The sequence below is a fragment of the Pelophylax lessonae genome (assembly GCF_965119305.1).
Source record: "Pelophylax lessonae genome assembly, chromosome: 13".
In the NCBI taxonomy this organism is placed as follows: Eukaryota; Metazoa; Chordata; class Amphibia; order Anura; family Ranidae; genus Pelophylax; species Pelophylax lessonae.
The window spans coordinates 160,662,450-160,681,257 of NC_138780.1; the positions used below are offsets into that span (position 1 = coordinate 160,662,450).

The 18,808-nt window shown below is 44.0% G+C and overlaps 1 protein-coding gene across 1 annotated transcript in view; it reads right to left on the reverse strand.

The window, feature by feature from the left end:
* Positions 1 to 298: 298 nt before the first annotated feature.
* TOGARAM1 (TOG array regulator of axonemal microtubules 1) overlaps positions 299 to 18,808 on the reverse strand; it is an 83,474-nt gene continuing 64,964 nt past the window's right edge. The window contains exons 12-17 of the mRNA XM_082242635.1: positions 17,422 to 17,527; positions 11,810 to 12,045; positions 10,434 to 10,592; positions 6,128 to 6,254; positions 2,569 to 2,681; positions 299 to 396 (exon numbers count right to left, since the gene is read on the reverse strand). Of these exons, the coding sequence (XP_082098761.1) occupies positions 360 to 396; positions 2,569 to 2,681; positions 6,128 to 6,254; positions 10,434 to 10,592; positions 11,810 to 12,045; positions 17,422 to 17,527 (778 nt within the window). The 3' untranslated portion in view covers positions 299 to 359. The remainder of the gene's footprint in view (positions 397 to 2,568; positions 2,682 to 6,127; positions 6,255 to 10,433; positions 10,593 to 11,809; positions 12,046 to 17,421; positions 17,528 to 18,808) is intronic.

Genomic DNA, 18,808 nt, shown 5'->3' on the forward strand with positions numbered 1-18,808 from the left:
TCATCTACTAAAGAAATTCTCTTTTTTTGATACGCACATACACACAAATATAAAACAAAATATACAGGAAATAAAATGTAAAGCAAATCTCTATTAGTAAAAAGTACAGTACCTGTACTAGCTTTGAGGCATCTGCCTTTTAGAGACATTTAGTATTTATGTATCACAAAAATGATTCACAATAACACACGGTAAAATAGAAAACTATACAGTTATTCACTTTTAATACTTCACCGGTTATTCTTTACAAAAGATGTTTATTTGAATTCTTAGTGTTAGTTGCTGGAAGTTGTTCAGGGTCAGCAACAGAGAAATATCTTCTGCCTGTTTCCCTTGATGTCGGCAAATTATTTTGTTCGTTAGTTAGTCACAGATTTCAAATCTCTGTACATTGAGCTGCAGAAAAAATGAATATAATTAGAAGTGGGCTGAATGGAGAAAGATCCAGTAACCCATGGCACTCTACTGAGATCGGTGAATGACCGAACTACAAATACCAACTTCTACCGCGGCAGACAGATTTGCAATTCTCAATAGAACACGAGTTGCAGTAATCATCACACCCATAATCCACTGATACAAGAGTCTGCAGAAGCCTGGCAGTGTACCCACTGATCATGGGAGCAATGCTCTGCAGGCTGCTGTAGAAAAAAATAAATAAATGCACATTTTTTTCCTGCAAAATTGATGCACATTTTTTCTTCTAAAAAGTGCACTTAGCCTTTAACTGCTTCCCACCCGCGTCAATGTAAAATGGAAGGGCAAGAGCCCTATTGTTCTGGGAGGTCGTCATCCTGAGAACGTGACTTGCGCGGCCGCTCCAGAGCGATTTGTCGTGGAGGGCCTCTCCAGTAGACGTCCCTCTGATGAAACGCGTAGGGCGGAGTCTGCAACGTCACACGTCACTTCCGGATATTGAGTCTAGGGCCGTGGAACGCGGAAGCTTCCCGGCGCGAACCATCTCTGATCCTGATCAGCTAACCAATCCACGAGAGCCCTTCAGAAGCGGAATACAAGCTCCAGCTTTGAAACATCCCATTGGCCCAATACAGGTCGTATTTAAGTGCGCCATCTGGTGGCTTCACACGGATATGCACACTGATTCTGTCAGTATACGGTTTAATTTATTATTTTTTATTTAAACTTTTATTATTTTTTTTCTTCTTTTGCTTCACACCTGGCACTTGGGGACCAAGATTTTGGTCCGTGTTCAATACAGGTCACTTTATATGCATTATTTGGTGATATTTGCAAATACATTTTTTCACCACCACTCAGTCTTTGGTTCACTATTTATTTGGAGGATACATCCACCACCCTTGCAGGATTTGTTTTATAAATTGTGCACTCTTTTATGTTCACCATTTGCACTATAATAAACCAACTTCTAAAGCACCTTTTTGATATCGCATTACTTTCTCTCACAATTGTTATGAATTGGGTAGCACTATGAGCTAAGCTCATTTCTGGCACTTTATATTGGCATAGCACACCACCCAGCCTCACTGATTTGTGAGCCACGTTCACAGGTAGCGCCCGTAACCAACCTTCATGCACTATTATTTCTTCACAGCGTATAACTGATCACTATGTCGGCCCGCTGCCAGTGTCATGTGATCACTATGACCCATCACAGCAGACCACATGACAGTTGTAAACAATGAATGGCTTCCTTTCATGCCATTCAATGTATACAATTGTGTTGCTAGCTGTGATTGGTTACAGTGATCACATGGTACAGGGCCAATCACAGCCCGTTTGTACCATGTGATTAGATGTGACCAATCACAGCTAAGCACAACAATAGACAGTATTTACACACTGTCATACAGTAAAAATATTTGCTTACAGCAGCGAAATTCACTGTTATAAGCAAACCTAGTATGTTAAAAAAAAAAGTATGTTCTGTGCTCTGGACACAGTATGTTATTACAATTTTTTTTTCTTTTTACATCCATCCAGTTGCCTCATCCCTACCTCTACCCCCTGTTGATGGTCTGCAGATACAGTTAAAAGTTCCAATAGACCAAGGGACTATGCACGTCTCCTAGGAGAGCTGTATGTATGGTGTACTTGTACACTCTTTGAAGCTGCGCTTTCTGAATGGCTTGGTTGCGGTGGAAGGAGGAGAGGGGTAGAGCTTCCAGGGTACCTTCCCGCAGAAGTAGGGACGGGGACCTGTCAAAAACATGTACCTGCTCCCCCTCAAAGGTGCCAAATATGGCCACGGAGGGGGGGGAGGAAGCAAACAAGCGGAGCTTCCCCTTTTGGGTGGAGCTCCGCTTTAAATCTTGTGAAAGATGCTACCTCTCCCCACCTCAATAAATTTCAGTATGAAAAGATATTGGATGTCTATGTATCAACAATGTATTGAAGACATGCTAGAATTTCTATCAGGAGTTCTTATGTACATATGGACTTTTTTCTGTGCTGTTCTTTTGTCTTCAATAAAATAAAAAAAAACATTTTAAAAATACTATGACCGGTAGGTTGTCCCTGACCAACAGAATTAGTCATATTTGTGGGTAACCTAATTCAAACATATCAAAGGAATTCAATTCAGCATACCTCTCCAGTGTATTGTGAGGATTCTGTGAAACAGATGAAGCTCTCAGGCTGCTAACACTGCGATAGGATCTCCTTCCACGGGCAGATGGTGCATCCTGGATCTCCCCTACACCCTGTACAACACAGACAAGAAACAATGACAAGACTGACACCAGGGACACCCACGTTTATACAAAACCTTCCATATACAAAAGGATCTGATTATTCCAAGATGAGCAAACAGACCCTTGGGTGATTCTCCCGTTTCCCCCACCAAACTTGTACAAATTGGGCAATCTCCAACTTTTTGCCTATGAACCAGTAACTGAACACCATTTCTAGATCGAAAAAAGGAAAATTCGATCGACTTAAAAGGCAAAATGGAACAGAAGTAAAATCCATTTTTTTTTTTTTTTTTATTGGTGTACAGATATTATAAAAACCACATGAAGTGCAAATGTTAAAAAATAATCACATACAAATGTGATAAATGGCTGATAAGCCCAATTGTAGGCAAGAATATTGTTACATGCTATCAGGTGAGTGATCCCCTGTGCATCAACGGGTTTCGCTGATCCGCTTCCTCAGGACACAGAAAGAGGGGAAAAGACACTAATTTCACTCGTCCGGATAATAGGATGCATATGACACACGTACAGCCAGAATCCCTGGGTTGCTATCACTACACATTATGGCTCTTGGGACAATTCCATGTGGAAGATAGTGTTCTGGCTCCCAGTGCCGGGACAAGGTCATCCAGTGCCCAGGGCGAACATGGCAAGCTGCCCCCCCCCCCCCCCCCTTTAGATAGGGCTAATAATGTAAGGTTTGTTGCAGGCAGTAAGGAGGGGATTACCACCTGCCAAATGCTCTCTGAAGAGAAATCTGAATGCTGGTTGCTTTTCAGAGACCAAAACATGTGAACAAGCCCTTAATTATTTATTTTTTTACAATTTTTTTACAATATATTTTTTACATTTTTAACTGCCCTGTTGGGGGGCTCTAAATAGGCCCCAGATTATTAACTTTTGCGACACCATGTGGTTTGGTGCATGTGAAAATGTATGTGTTGGCAGATGTGCGAGTGCCACTAAATAATGGCACTGTCGCACGTCTACTAATGGACAGTGTGTTTCTGAGTGTGTCAGGAAAGCCATGATTTTGTGGCCGACATGGAAAGGTGTGAATAGCCTTATAGTGGGCTCACACTGGTGCACTGTGGTTTGGCCACAGTGTGATTAATCGTATGTGCTTTTTACCTGGATTTTAGGTGCACTTCTATTGAATTATATTACACAGTATGATGGTATGTGCGTTTTACCTGGATTTTAGGTGCACTTCTATTGAATTCTATTACACAGTGCGTTTTCTGAAGCCGCATCAAAGATGCAGCATGCAGGACGTTCAAGCGCTTTCATGAAAATGCACTTTGTAATGGGAATTCAATGGAAGTGCACCTAAAATCCAGGTAAAACACACATACAATTACACTGGCCAACCACAGTTCACCAGTTATTAGGGATAAGAAAGAGTGAATAGGTGAAGGCTGGAGGGGGGGGGGGGGGTTCTGGGTTGTAAGAATATATGTTAATGAAGAGCAGAGTGAAGGACTGTAGAGAAAGTTCTAAGGCTGCATTTTGGGACAGGACAGGGTCAGCTAAATGGTTGCTTGGAATGCTCAGAGCTGGGACCAGAGGCTGCAGGACATTCAGTACAGATTTATGGAGGGGACAGCTGATAGATAGAAGTAGGTGAAGGGTTAATGTGAACAGGAGAGAGAAGCACAAGAATTGCTGCTGACTTACTATTGTGCAGGGAAGATAAAGACAAGTGCTGGAAGTGAGAGGAGATGACAAAGTGAAAGTGACCAACTCAAGTGACCTGGCCAAGGAGAACAAACACACAGGGGGAGGGGAGCTTGGAAGGAGAGAAATTATTAACGGCTGCAGGAGAGATAAGTGGCTAGAACGGAGGAGTCCAGAAATCATGCATTGTGCAATAACAGGAGGGAGAATGACATTCACTCCTGTCAGACAGGCAGTAGCTCCCAGTGCGCCCCTCCCCTCATCACAGACCGCCCAGGGCAGAAGCCCCTCCCGCCCACCCCTTGTACCGTCCCTGCTGGCTCCTATTGTGAATTTTTTTTGCACAGCATTTCTGTACTAGGATTATCATTCAATACTTATGATAATTCCATTTGGGATCACTGGGAGTCTTTATTCCCATTATCTGCTTGCAACCAGTACCATCCTTGATACAGCTGGGGCCCGGGGTTCCTTACAGTGGCTTATCCGTTCATCTTCTAACTTGGGTCTAATTAGTGTGGGACAAGTCTGGCTTGCTTTTTTTCTTCTCCAGTGCCCTCCTAGGAAGATCTGCATCCTATCATCCAGGTGAGTGCAATCAGTATCTTTCCCCCTCTTTGTGTGTCCTGAGGAAGCGAATCAGCGAAACGTGTTGACGCACAGGGGCTCACTCACCTGATAGCATGCAACAATATTCCTGTCTACAACTGGGCTTATTAGCCTTTTATCACATTTATATGTGATTATTTTTAACATTTGCACTTCATGTGTTTATGATATTTGTACACCAATAAAAATATGGATTTTGCTTATATTTTGCGTTACATTTTGCCTTTAAAGTCCAGTCCAATTTTCCTCTTTTTTTTTTAACAGAAAAGTTTTATTGGCATAAAACCAGAACAATAATACAGCAATACAGCCATCAAGGTACATTATCCAAAAAGTAATTTAGCAACAGCATAAAACAATATCCCTTGCACAAATACAAGTAAGGTATGTAAGCAGCAAAGCTAACCCAGGTCACCAACCTGGAGTGATAAACATAAGTAATAATAGAGACACAACAGTAACCAAGTCCCAAATCCATGGAGAGTCAGGGGCCCCAAGGGAGGAGCAGGTGTGGGGCCAGAGGACCGAGGTAGGGGACACCACCACCGTGCCCCACCCCCCCAATCCCCCAGGGGGAAATACAACCAAAACATCGCTCAGGGGCATGAAGGGATAAAACAACTCCCCTGCCACCAAGCCATATCCCAAAAGATCTAAGAAAGTATAGACCGCGCCCCCAACCACGGGTTCCAGATCTTCCCAAACTTCTGTGGGCACTGACGGCCCATATAAGTCAGTTTATATAGTGGAAGGGCCGAGTCCACCAACGCCCGCCAATGGGCGACCGTCGGGGGAGCAGAACCCCTCCAATGTTGCAGTAGGGTTTTCCTGGCATAAAAAGACAGATAAAATAATAACAGTTTCAGATATTTAGCCTGAGTCACCAAACCACCCATGCCCAAAAGAAGTATCCTAGGGTCAAGGGGCACTTGGACCTCCATCACCGCACCCATCTCAGCCACCACCCCCTCCAGTAATTTTCCTCTTTTTGATCCAAGTATATTTATAGATGTGGCAAAGAAATATATCCCCATGGTCTCAATGAGCACCATTCCATCTCTACTTTGTTAGAAAATAGAGACCTGGTCATAGACCAGGCTTTCGGTCACCAACATCCTTTGGGGCGGTGGTCTCCCGAAACCTGCTTTGACGATTCTTCTCCTTACCTTGATCTGTATATGTTTAATTACATCCCTTATAGAAGGCAAGTCCTTGCTCGGTACATATTTGTGCAGCATTTTGTCAAAGTCAGGATGTGACATCAGATAGTGAAGCATCTTTCGGCCATAGAATCTGCAACAAAAGACTAAATGAACACACAGATCATCACAAACCAACCACCACATTATGGCCTCTTGCACACTGCAGCTTGAAAAAGCTCAGTACAGCATTTTGGGTTTTTTTTACTGATTATAAAATGCAGCCCATTAATGCACTATTTTTATGCTGTGCCTGTACACAGAGGCACATAAACAAGCGCTGCGTATTCCGAATAAAATAAAAAAAATCGGAGTTCCCAGTCAGTTTTTTGCGCCAGTACGTGCACATGAGCATAAATATTAATAGATAGGAACGTAATGAGCACGTAAATGCGCATACCAGTGAATACCTGCAACATAAATTCCTGAAATTACGCCCAGAAATGCTGATGCTCAAACATCCCTACCTTGTGCAAGAGGCCTAAAAAAGAATGGCAGGACCACGCTTTCTGGGTTAGAGAGAACAAAGTTATGGGGAGAAAAAGATTTTAGTATAAAATTTGTACTGAAAGGAAACCTGCCACTAGTTCCATTATACACCAATATAGGCGGATTCTAAAAAGATACCACAATACAATGGCACATAACGCTAACTTGCTAGGGGATCCACACCCCAGAAAGTATAAATTTCCTAGCACAGCCCCCTCCCTCCTTGCACATCACAGCCCACACCCCTTCCGGGAGTGCCTTATTACTGTCTGTGCTGGCCCAGCTAGTAAGAACCTCCCCTAACCTTCCTACATACATTTTTAGGTAGGTGCTGGGAGAGGAGGGAAGGGGAATTTCATAGTGTGTTACTTGAGTCCACTGACATCATATCCAAAATGTGGACGTCCAGCAGTCTCCTGGCTTTTAGATGTCTACACAAGAGGGGTCTTTTACAGGTAAAGAACAATCATAAAATAGATAAATGCACATAAAATCTTATGGAATTTTGCTGAAATGATCAGATCAGATCTTCTAATTAAAAGGTAATGCACAACAACATTGAGGGCTCATCAGGGGAGGACTGGCAGCCTTGGGCCTGGGGGGCAAGTCCAGTCAAGTGGCCCATTGAACCACCGAGCTCACCATCTATGCCCACCTGGTTTATAACGGATATTGATGTTATAAAGCAAGACAAATATGATACAATGTGGTAACATAATTTAATGTTAATAGCAACAAAGGAGGTTTAACAAAAATAATGCATCAATGCAGCCTCACCAGTGCCCATCAGTCCAGCCTCATCAGTGCCCATTAATGCAGCCTCACCAGTGCCCATCAGTCCAGCCTCATCAGTGCCCATTAATGCAGCCTCACCAGTGCCCATCAGTCCAGCCTCATAAGTGCCCATTAATGCAGCCTCACCTGTGCCCATCAAGGCATCCTGATCATTGCCCATCAATGCAACCTGACCAGTGCCCATCAATGCACCCTGATCAGTACCCATCAATGCAGCCTCACCAGTGCCCATCAATGCAACCTGATCAGTGTCCAACAAAAACTGCGCAAAATGAATGTGATGTATAAATAAATAAACACTACTCATATCTATAAATGTGTTTAGGGTGAAATTGCTTCCACTCTGCGAGCTGCAAAATCAACGTAAATAACGTGACAAATGAAAAAGTGAAAAAATGTGGCACTCAACAGTTTGATAAAACACAAAGTAAATTATTCCAATGTGCAAACGTTCGTGCAAAAAAACTGTTTCTAGTGTCCAAAAAAAAAAAGGGTTAAGCAAACAGCCAATGATGGAAACACAGACTTGATAGGAGTGAATCTCAAAAAAGCCTCCACCTCCACACGATCACCCAGTGAAATGTATAGGTACCGCTTACCAGAACCACTGGACCCCTTAGTTATAGGGGGTCAAACATGCTTATTGATCCACATCAGATCCGACCTTGCACATCCCCCTCTCACACAGGCGAGATAGGAGCCGCCGCTCCACGCCTGCGTTCCTTAGACCCTTAGATTGGGAACGTGAGACCGTAAACTTCCGGGTCTAAGGAACGCAGGCGTGGAGCGGGGTCTCCTATCCCCAGCAAACTGAAAATGATCCTTTGATGAGTAATACTGCACCATGAGAGCCTGTTTGTCATTTCTCTCCATCTATGACTTGGTTCTTTAATGCTCCATCGATTTGGCAACACACTGTCGCCTGTGTGAGAGGGGGATGTGCAAGGTTGGATCTGATGTGGATCAATAAGCGTGTTTGACCCCCTATAACTAAGGGGTCCAGTGGTTCTGGTAAGCGGTACCTATACATTTCACTGGGTGATCGTGTGGAGGTGGAGGCTTTTTTGAGATTCACTCCTATCAAGTCTGTGTTTCCATCATTGGCTGTTTGCTTAACCCTTTTTTTTTTTGGACACTAGAAACAGTTTTTTTGCACGAACGTTTGCACATTGGAATAACTTATTTTGTGTTTTATCAAGCTGTTGAGCGCCACATTTTTTCACTTTTTCAGCCTCATCAGTGTCCACCAGTCAGTGCAGCCTCATCAGTTTCCATCCATGCAGCCTCATCAGTCCCCAGCAACGCAGCACCACCAGTGTCCACCAGTGCAGCCTCATCAGTGCAGCCTGATCATTGCCCATCAATGCAGCCTCACCAGTGCATATAAGTTCAGCCTCATCAGTGCAGCTTGATCAGTTCCACCTATCAGTGTCCATCATTGCCACCTACTAGTGCTGCATATCAATCCAGCTTAATCATTGCTCCTGATCAGTGCTTACCATTGCCGCCACATTCTCTGCCCTGCTGACCCCGTCCTATGTCCCACTGACCCCCATCCTCTGCCCTCATGTCCCAGGGTCTGATAAGGAAGCCGCAGCCATTCATTGTGAACAGCTGTGGCTTCCTCATCAGACCCTGAGACAAGAACAGTATACTGTGGCTGGGATGGGATAAATGTAGATGGGGGTGCCCGATTTAAATCTTGCCTAGGGTAGCACAAAAATAAAATACACCACTGGACACTGATGCATAGTGACTAGTGGCAGTCATTAACCCCTTTGTGCTGCATTAGTTGTACCAGTGTCAGTGTTTATTAACCATTTCATGCTGCACAATACAGGGGTTAATTAACACTGACACTGGTGCCACTGTCACTAATGCAGCACAAAGGGGTTAATTAACTGCCACTGGTCACTAATGCATTAGTGGCCAGTGGCAGTACATTAACCCCCTCCATACTGCATTTTACAAACAGCATTGTAAATGAACTCCTCGCCTCAATGAGTTAATCACTTGAGCCATTTCACACATCTACAACACTGACATAACATTGCCTTATGTAAGGTGTATTATCAGCCTGAGCAGCCTCTGAAAACTCACTATTCCACAGGGCTTCACTGGGCTGGCTCCTCGCAGTTCCTTGCAGAAGCAATCTCCTCCGTCCTTTCTTCCCGCCTCCTGGCCTCTGGATGACATCACACTCGGCCGGGACTAGAAAGCATCTGTCGGGTGGAGATCACTCCGCCTGACAGGGAAGTGACTGGACTCACCAGTCAAAAAGGCCACTCGCTCCGCACCGATTCCACCCCTGCAGACAGGCATGACACCCGCCGGCCGCCGCTACATTATAGTATACTTGCAGAGCTGCAGCAGAGCAGTGATGCTCCGCAAGTATAACACAATGTAGCGGCGGCCGGCGGGTGTCATGCCTGTCTGCAGGGGTGGAATCGGTGCGGAGCAAGTGGCCTTTTTAGGAAGCATCAGAGCGGCCTGGAGGGCAATCGCCTCCCTGCCTCCCGGCCCAGTCCGCCTCTGGGGCTCATTCACATAGACAGATTTTGGCACACAACACAAGAATTCAGTATATGCCTGCACTTTAGGCCCCTTTCACACTTGTGCGACTTGTCCTGCAACTTGGGACTGCAAAGTTGCATGAGAAGTCGTACTCCATTATTTCCAATGAGTACTTGTGAGACTTCAAGTCGCAACGACTTCAAAGTAGTCCCTGCACTACTTTGGGCCGATTTTAATGCTTTTGGAGGTTCATAGGCATAGGCATTGGTTCAAGTCCAGTCAAAAACACGTGACTTTTAGGTCACATAAGTGTGAAAGAGGCCTTAGGAGTCACAGGTGTTGGTGTACAGCAGTTCGTAGAAATCAATGGCAGGCTATACATTAATGCCAATTTGTAACTACTCATCCAAGTGGGTACAGGCCAAACTGCACAGTCAAAAATGTTCCCTTGGCACATCCACATGGCACTTCTTACCTGGTTTCCTGAGAGCTATCCTGGGCAAACTTGGTTATAGCGGGCAACGCTCTATCGGTGATGTCCTTTATACCAGACAGGACCCGTCCAGGCCCCATTCGCTCCACCAAGTCAGACATGTGCTGGGCTGTGCACTTTCTCACTGTAGTGTTCAAATGGCTATGAAGACACAACCAAAAATGTGCTATAGAAGTACAAAGGTACATAATGTCAAACCATCCTAACAAAAATGTGAGCCTAATGGAAAGAGGGAATATATTAAATATCTGACTGTATAACATTTTTTAGATTTATCAACTATGTAGTGCTAGAGCCTGCCTGATTGGATAGATATTTAGTTTTTATTTTATTTTTTTTTAAAAGAAAATTACACATGGGCTTATCCATATTACTCTCTGCTAGATTACTCCACACCGCAGCTAACATTTGGTGGCCCATTCATAAAATGGTGTGCCACCTGCAGTACATCACATCATTCTTTCAGTTTAATGCAGCAGAAAGAACTTTTATTGGAGGAGAGGATCTCATAACTGATCACATGACCATGCTCCCTTCTCGCACTTTTTTCCCCCCATTTTTTTAGCACTTTGGGCAGTGCTGGGACAAGGCACTGTGCCTAGGGTGAAGTTCTATAAGAACATCTTGTTCTATAAGATGGCAAACCGCTTCACCCATGTATGCATCAGAGGTGGAGAGCACAGGATGTTATCAGCTGGCAGGATCAATCGCTATTATTTTATCTTGGTTCCTCTCAAAACCTCCTGCTCTCTAGCCCCCTCATCACCTCCTCCCATGCTCGCCTCCAGGACTTTTCCAGAGCCTCTCCAATCCTATGGAACTCCTTAGCCTTATCTGTCCGATTATCTCCTACTCTATCAGCTTTTAGGCGATCTCTGAAAACCCTCCTTTTCAGAGAAGCCTATCCTACCAACACCTAACAAATGTACCTCCATTTTCTCCATCAACCCATCCCCCACGGTTATTGCCTTTTGTTTCACTTGACCCTCCCTTCTAGATTGTAAGCTCTAACGAGCAGGGCCCTCTAGTTCCTCCTGTTTTGAACTGTATTGTCTTCCCTCACATTGTAAAGTGCTGCGCAAACTGTTGGCGCTATATAAATCCTGTATAATAATAATAATAATAATAATTTTTTATACAAAACACTTTCAATTATACTGTATATTCAATGAACAAAAAAGGAGCAAATCTAAGAAATTAATTGTTACATATACTTAAAGCCATACTTTAGAAATGTGTTGAGGTTTATTATTCAGAAAAGCAGCACTATGGTCGCAGCAAGGTCCTACTGCTGCTTGGGCCCCTAAGAATGTCGTCTGATTACAAAGAAAGTCACGAGCCACAAAGCATCATTTTACCTGAGCCCTCCATTTAGAAGCGCGGCTAGAGAACGCAGCGGCGTCACATGCTGTACCATCAAGCCAAGTGCCTTATCCACATCTTCTCGGATGAAGATGTTTGGCTCTCCAGCTTTTTGGAGAAGTACACGGACACAGTTGTCCAGTTCATGGTCCATATTCTTTTTTAGGTGTATAAACATGTCTCCTAAACACCCGATGGCTGCCCGGGAGACACTGGAGCGCAAGTTCTTCACCTAAAACACAAAATTTAGAAAACTCACTAAAAACCAGTTCACACCTCTTTCTCTTGCCTAAAGTGGTCCTGTAATCAATCAATAAAACGTAAGCTAAAAGTGAGGCTGTGCAGTATACACCAAAAAGGTACCAGAGTATATAGGTTACTGTAAACACCTTCAAAGCACGGCTTAAGTCTCTGAATATCTCATAAAAAGAAAATGGGTTTCTAAAAGCACGGTGCCTACTCACCCCATACCGTGGAAGCAGGTTAATTTCAGAATTATACAGTGGAGGATTGAATTGGGCTGCAGTAACATGACAAATAGGCTCTTCCAGCCTATGGTACACACCAAGAGGTCCATTTATAAAACATTCACTGGATAAATGTCACATACATACAGTGCATCCGGAAAGTATTCACAGTGCTTCACTTTTTCCACACTTTGTTATCTTACAGCCTTATTCCAAAATTGATTGAATTCATTATTTTCTTCAACATTCTACAAATAATACCCCATAATGACAACGTGAAAGAAGTTTGTTTGAAATCTTTGCAAATTTATTAAAAATAAAAAAATCACATGTACATAAGTATTTACAGCCTTTGCCACGACACTCAAAACTGAGCTCAGGTTTCCACTGATCATCCTTGAGATATTTTTACAACTTTGAGTTCACCTGTGGTAAATTCAGTTGATTGGACATGATTTGGAAAGGCACCAACCTGTCCATATAAGGTCCCACAGTTAGCAGTGCATGTCAGAGCACAAAGCAAGCCATGAAGTCCAAGGAATTGTATGTAGACACCTGAGACAGGATTGTATTAAGGCACAGATCTGGGGAAGGGTAGAGAAAAATGTCTGCAGCATCCAAGGTCCCAATGAGCACAGTGGTCTCCATCATCCCCAAATGGAAGAAGTTTGCAACCACCAGGACTCTACCTAGAGCGGGCCGCCTGGCCAAACTAAGCAATCGGAGAAGGGTCTTACTCAGAGAGGTGACCAAGAAATGGATGGTCACTCTGACAGAGCTCCAGCATTTCTCTGTGGAGAGAAGAGAACCTTCCAGTAGAACAACCATCTCTGCAGCACTCCACCAATCAGGCCTGTATGGTAGAGTGGCCAGACGGAAGTCACTCCTCAGTAAAAGACACATGGCAGCCTGCCTGGAATTTGCCAAAAGGCACCTGAAAGACTCTCAGATCATGATTAAACTCTTTGATCTGTATGGCAAGTGTCATGTCTGGAGAAAACCAGGCACCGCTCATCACCTGGCCAATACCATCCCTACAGTAAAGCATGTTGGTGGCAGCATCATGCTGTAGGGATGTTTTTCCGAGGCAGGAACTGGGAGACTAGTCAGGATCGAAAGAAAGATGAATGCAGCAATGAACAGAGACATTCTTGATGAAAACCTGCTCTAGAGAGCTCTGGATCGCAGCCAGGGGTGAAAGTTCATCTTTCAACAGGACAACGACCCTAAGCACACAGCCAAGATAACAAAGGACTGTTGTTGTTGATGTGACAACTGTGAATGTCCTTGAGTGGCCCAGCCAGAGCCCAGACTTGATCCCAATTGAATATCTCTGGAGAGATCTGAAAACAGGTGTGCACCGATGCTTCCTATCCAACCTGATGGTGCTTGAGAGGTCCTGCAAAGAAGAATGGGAGAAACTGCCCAAAAATAGGTGTGCCAAGCTTGCAGCATCATACTCAAAAATAATTGAGGCTGTAATTGGTGCCAAAGGTACTTCAACAAAGTATTGAGCAAAGGTTGCTTATGTACATGGGATTTCTTTTGGTTTTTATTTTTAATAAATTTGCAAAGATTTCAAACAAACCTCTTTCACGTGGTCATTATGAGGTAATGTTTGTAGAATTGTGAGGAAAATAATGAATTCAATCCATTTTGGAATAAGCCTGTACCATAACAAAATGTGGAAAAAGGGAAGCACTGTGAATACTATCCACTGTATACTATATGTGGAGGTTGGATGACATTTCCCTGTACTTTCTAGAATAGGGTAAATCCTATGATTGTCAGCTTCATCTATTTGCCAAAATGCAATATATTTTCTTCTTGAGGTGGTTCAGAAAACTTTTCGCCACTAGACAGCGCTGACGACCACAGGAATGAATCGTTCACAGAAAGTACAGAGAAAATTTGTGCAGCCTGCCTAAATGTGTGTGACTTTTAGTTTAGAACTCTTTGCTTAAGTATAGGTTTGTGTTTAACATTACAAGAAAATGTAAAAAAAATATATACATTTTAAGTAAAGCAAACTATTTGTTTGTTTTTTTGCTATCTGTGTCTCATTAGGCAGATTTCCCCTCATTTCCTGTGCCATAGAATTAAAGCGGAGTTTCACCCGGGGTCGGGCAATCTTCTGGGACCTGCGACGTGTTCCAGAAGATTGCAGGGAGGGGGAGAGGAGAACTTCTGCTCGAGCCACCTAGGCGGGCCAAGCGGAAGTGGGAGCGGGTACCTGTCAAATCTAGGTACCCACCCTCCCCCCAAAAATTGACATGACAAATGTGGCTTGTCAGGGTGCCTTAAAGCAGAAGTTCCACTTTTGGGTGGAACTTTGATTTAACAGGGAAAATGAAAGGAATCCTTTAATCCTTGCTCTTTAGTATCCTTGGTGACCAGCTACTAACTGGCTGAAGGCTTTACTATTCTATTGAAGAGATCTTATCTACATTGTCCTCTGTTCTTACCTGTTCTCTGTGCTAAAAAAAAGTTCAGTTCTTTGTTCAGTTATGTGAAGGAACCCAGTGTAGTAAAAAGTATGTAATTATCCGAGATTATCTTGGTTGTTCCTACCAAAGTCTACTTAAAGCTTGGCATACTACATGAGTTTTTTTGTTCAACCAGCAGGAGATCATGCGATGTGGATGCAGGAACCCCCCCCCCCCTCCAAAATACCTGTATATCCAGCTTTACTAAATTTAAGTTTAAAAGTATGTATATATCCATATGATCATCATATGGATATATACTAGTGATCGACCGGTATCGTTTTTTTAGTGCCGATACTGATATTTTGGTCATCGGATATCGGTATCGGACGATATTTTCGGACATTTAAAAAAAAAATGTTTTTTAATTTGTCACAAGTACTGTTGTGGAGGGATCTGGGGGTCTAAAAGACCCCCCAAACCCTTCCTCTGCACTTGAAAGCATTCAAAACAGCCAAGTACTGTCATTTTTTTAATCTGGCGCCGAATACCTGGAAGTGATGTCATGACATCACTTCCGGATTTTTACATGGAGACCCGATCAGAGCCGAGCTTTGATCAGGTCTTCTCTTCGGTGGCCGTGGAGGTAGGGTGGGATGAGAGACCTGGTCCCCTCCCGCACCTTGTAACGACAACTGAGCCGCTTCTCAGTCTCATCGGTTGTCATTACAAGACAGCCGACCATCATCTATGGACGCCGGTACTGGGGTGATGCCTCTAGCTGCAGGCATCACTCCGGTACAGCACTTTCCTGGAATATCGGCAAAAACCTCAGGGGCAGATTCCGATATATCGGGGAAAGTGCGTATATAGGCCCCCGATATATCGGCTTTGCCAACAATCGGTTGATCCCTAATATATACACTCATCGGCTACTTTTTTAGGTACACCTTGTTAGTACCGGGTTGGACCCTCTTTTGCCTTCACAACTGCCTTCATATTTAATGGCATAGAGATTCAACAAGGTGTTGAAAACTTTGACCAAAGTGTGCCAAAAAGGTTCCTCTATATGCTGCCCCCGCCACTCCTTCTATCCAGTTCACTTGTGTTCTGCTGTCTCTGGGCCCCTGTGTGCTCCCCTGGTCCCCCCCCCCCCCTACTGTGCTCCCTTCCCTCTCCTGCCGGCTGCTGCAGGGGATGTCACTATAGAGAACCAGGAAGGGTCGATAAATATGTAATTTACCAGCTCCTTCCTTTTCTGAATGGACAGAGTCATAGTCAGTGACATTGTAAAAAAATAAAATAGAATGATAAAAAATACAATAAAAATACCAAAAAAATAAAAAAACTACTGACACCAGTGGGTGAACTTCCAGGCTCGCAAAGGTCACACTTGCGACCGGGCCCTGGCATTCCGCTACCATGGGGAGTCCCCAAGATGGCAGGAAGGAGGCCCACTGCAGAACTTGTGAAAGGGTCCTGCAGCAGGACCATAATAAAGGGCCCCGCAATGAGAGTAAAGGGCCCCAGGATCAGTGGGAAGAGCCCCAAGCTTGAAGGAAAGGGTCCTACATGGTTTCTTGCACCGGGGCCCAGAAGGTTCTAGTTACGCCTCTGCTCAGGGACACTGATGTTCAGGACAATATGAGAAAGAGAATATCCCTAATAGGGATACTGACATCAATACAACCTGAACTGTAGTTCTAACCCTTTATCACCTTAAATATGTATAGTCCTACAGCTGGCAAAAAGAACCTGAATCCGATATCAGCCTTCTGTAATCCTCAATTCAGAAAGGTCTACTAGATTAGTAGGGAGGGGAACAGCATTGTAAGCAGCCACTACATGCCATGAAACCTTCATCAAGGAACTGATGACCTCAACAGTATGCTGCAGACACTTCATTGTCCATTCACAGGCTGGGGTCGGTGCTAGACTCCTATGCTTGCAAAGCGGTCTCAGGCAGAGGAGAATATAGCTGTGCTTCCTGGAAGGAGTGCCAAGATCACAAGGCTGAATGATGAAAATTACAAAACCTTTGGCCGGTAAGGAATGCACGAGTCGTTTTTTTTCCTTCTACCAGCCAGTTGAAGGTTTTTTGCTGGCCTCCTTCTGAACATGCTAGGCGTTTGTGTACATGAGTGGTTGCCACTTTTTTGTACAGTCAAGAGTACCTGAGGCCTAACTAAAAGAACTAAGCAGGAGCACTTGAACATATTTTTTAGTATCTCAGTCATGCTACTAAAATCACTACAGATCAGTTAATATACTGATGGAATTAAGGGCTCTTTAGGATGTTAGCAGCATATATTGTAGCAATTAAACAATAACATTTGTTTAAGAGCCCGTTCACACTGGGGCGACCTGTCAGGCGACCTGGTCGCCTGACAGGTCGCCGTGGGTCGCCTGCCCATAGATTAGCGCAGGACCCGTTCTAATAGGAGCGACACAAGTCGCTCCAACTTAGAAAAAGGGTCCTGAGCTTCTTTGGGGCGACCTGGAGCGACCTGCATTGACTTCAATGATATGAAGTCCATGCATGCCGCTCCGAGGTCGCCCCGGCAAGTAGCGTCGCCCCTATGTGAACGGGGTCTTATCTGTGTAATAATCTTAATATAAATTGGCCTTTAAGAAATATGAGTCAGCACTCGCTTTACAATATATATACAGATTACATATCTCAGACATGCATACTCTCCAATACAACCCCCTTACCTCTTGTGCAACTGCAATCTTTAGGTCATGGAGCCTCTCAATAACAATATCCGAATGGAAGATGGACAGCGATCGTACCAGATTCAGACCCTCGATCTTCTTCTCCCTGTATATATTTGCATCAAATAGAAAACCCCATTAATGAACATAAAAGGGTATTTAAATGGACAGTCCTCCTCTAAGTAATACAGTATTTAAGTTTTTGGTAAATGCTAATCCTAATGGTTTCTTATACTGCTTGGGGACTCTGTTGGGCAGCAACACCATATTGCAACATAGCTATCTGTTCCTTCCCCTTCTCTTGCAGTCTCTCTGGTCCAACTGAGCACCCAATGTGCTTTATTGTGCACAGTGACATTCACAGGCTCACAAGTTCCAATGACTGCCAAACTTGCACTGCCTTTTCTTGATCAGTCTACTTAAAGAATAGCACAATGTACAGTTTAGCTAGGTTCTCTTCTTCAGAGTATTTTGCAGAGCTGACTATTCCACCCGACCATTGGTTTGACCTCAGCTTTATGGTGGTCTATCAACAATATGATCATATATACAGTATCACACATTTTTGTAAATATATTATATATTTTCACGTGACAACACTGAAGAAATGACCCTTTGCTACAATGTAAAGTAGTGAGTGTACAGCTTGTATAACAGTGTAAATTTGCCGTCCCCTCCAAATAACTCAACACACAGCCATTAATGTCTAAACCGCTGGCAACAAAAGTGAGTACACCCCCAAGTTAAAATGTCCAAATTGGGCCCAAAGTGTCAATATTTTGTGTGGCCACCATTATTTTACAGCACTGCTCTTACCCTCTTGGGCATGGATTTCACCAGAGCTTCACAGATTGCCACTGAAAACCTCTCCCACTCCTCCATGTGGACATCACGGAGCTGGTGGATGTTAGAGACCTTGCGCTCTTCCACCTTCCATTTGAGGACACCCCACAGCTGCTCAATAGGGTTTAGGTCTGGAGACATGCTTGGCCAGTCCATCACCTTTACCCTCAGCTTCTTTAGCAAGGCAGTGGATGTTTAGGAGTTGTGTTTGGGGTCGTTATCATGTTGGAATACTGCCCTATGGCCCAGTCTCCAAAGGGAGGGGATCATGCTCTGCTTTAGTATGTCACAGTACATCTTGGCATTCATGGTTCCCTCAATGAACTGTAGCTCCCCAGTTGCGGCAGCACTCATTCAGCCCCAGACCATGACACTCCCACCACCATGCTTGACTGTAGGCAAGACACACTTGTCTTTGTACTCCTCACCTGGTTGCCACCACACACGCTTGACACCATCTGAACCAAATACGTTTATCTTGGTCTCATCAGACCACAGGACATGGTTCCAATAATCCACGTCCGTAGTCTGCTTGACTTCAGCA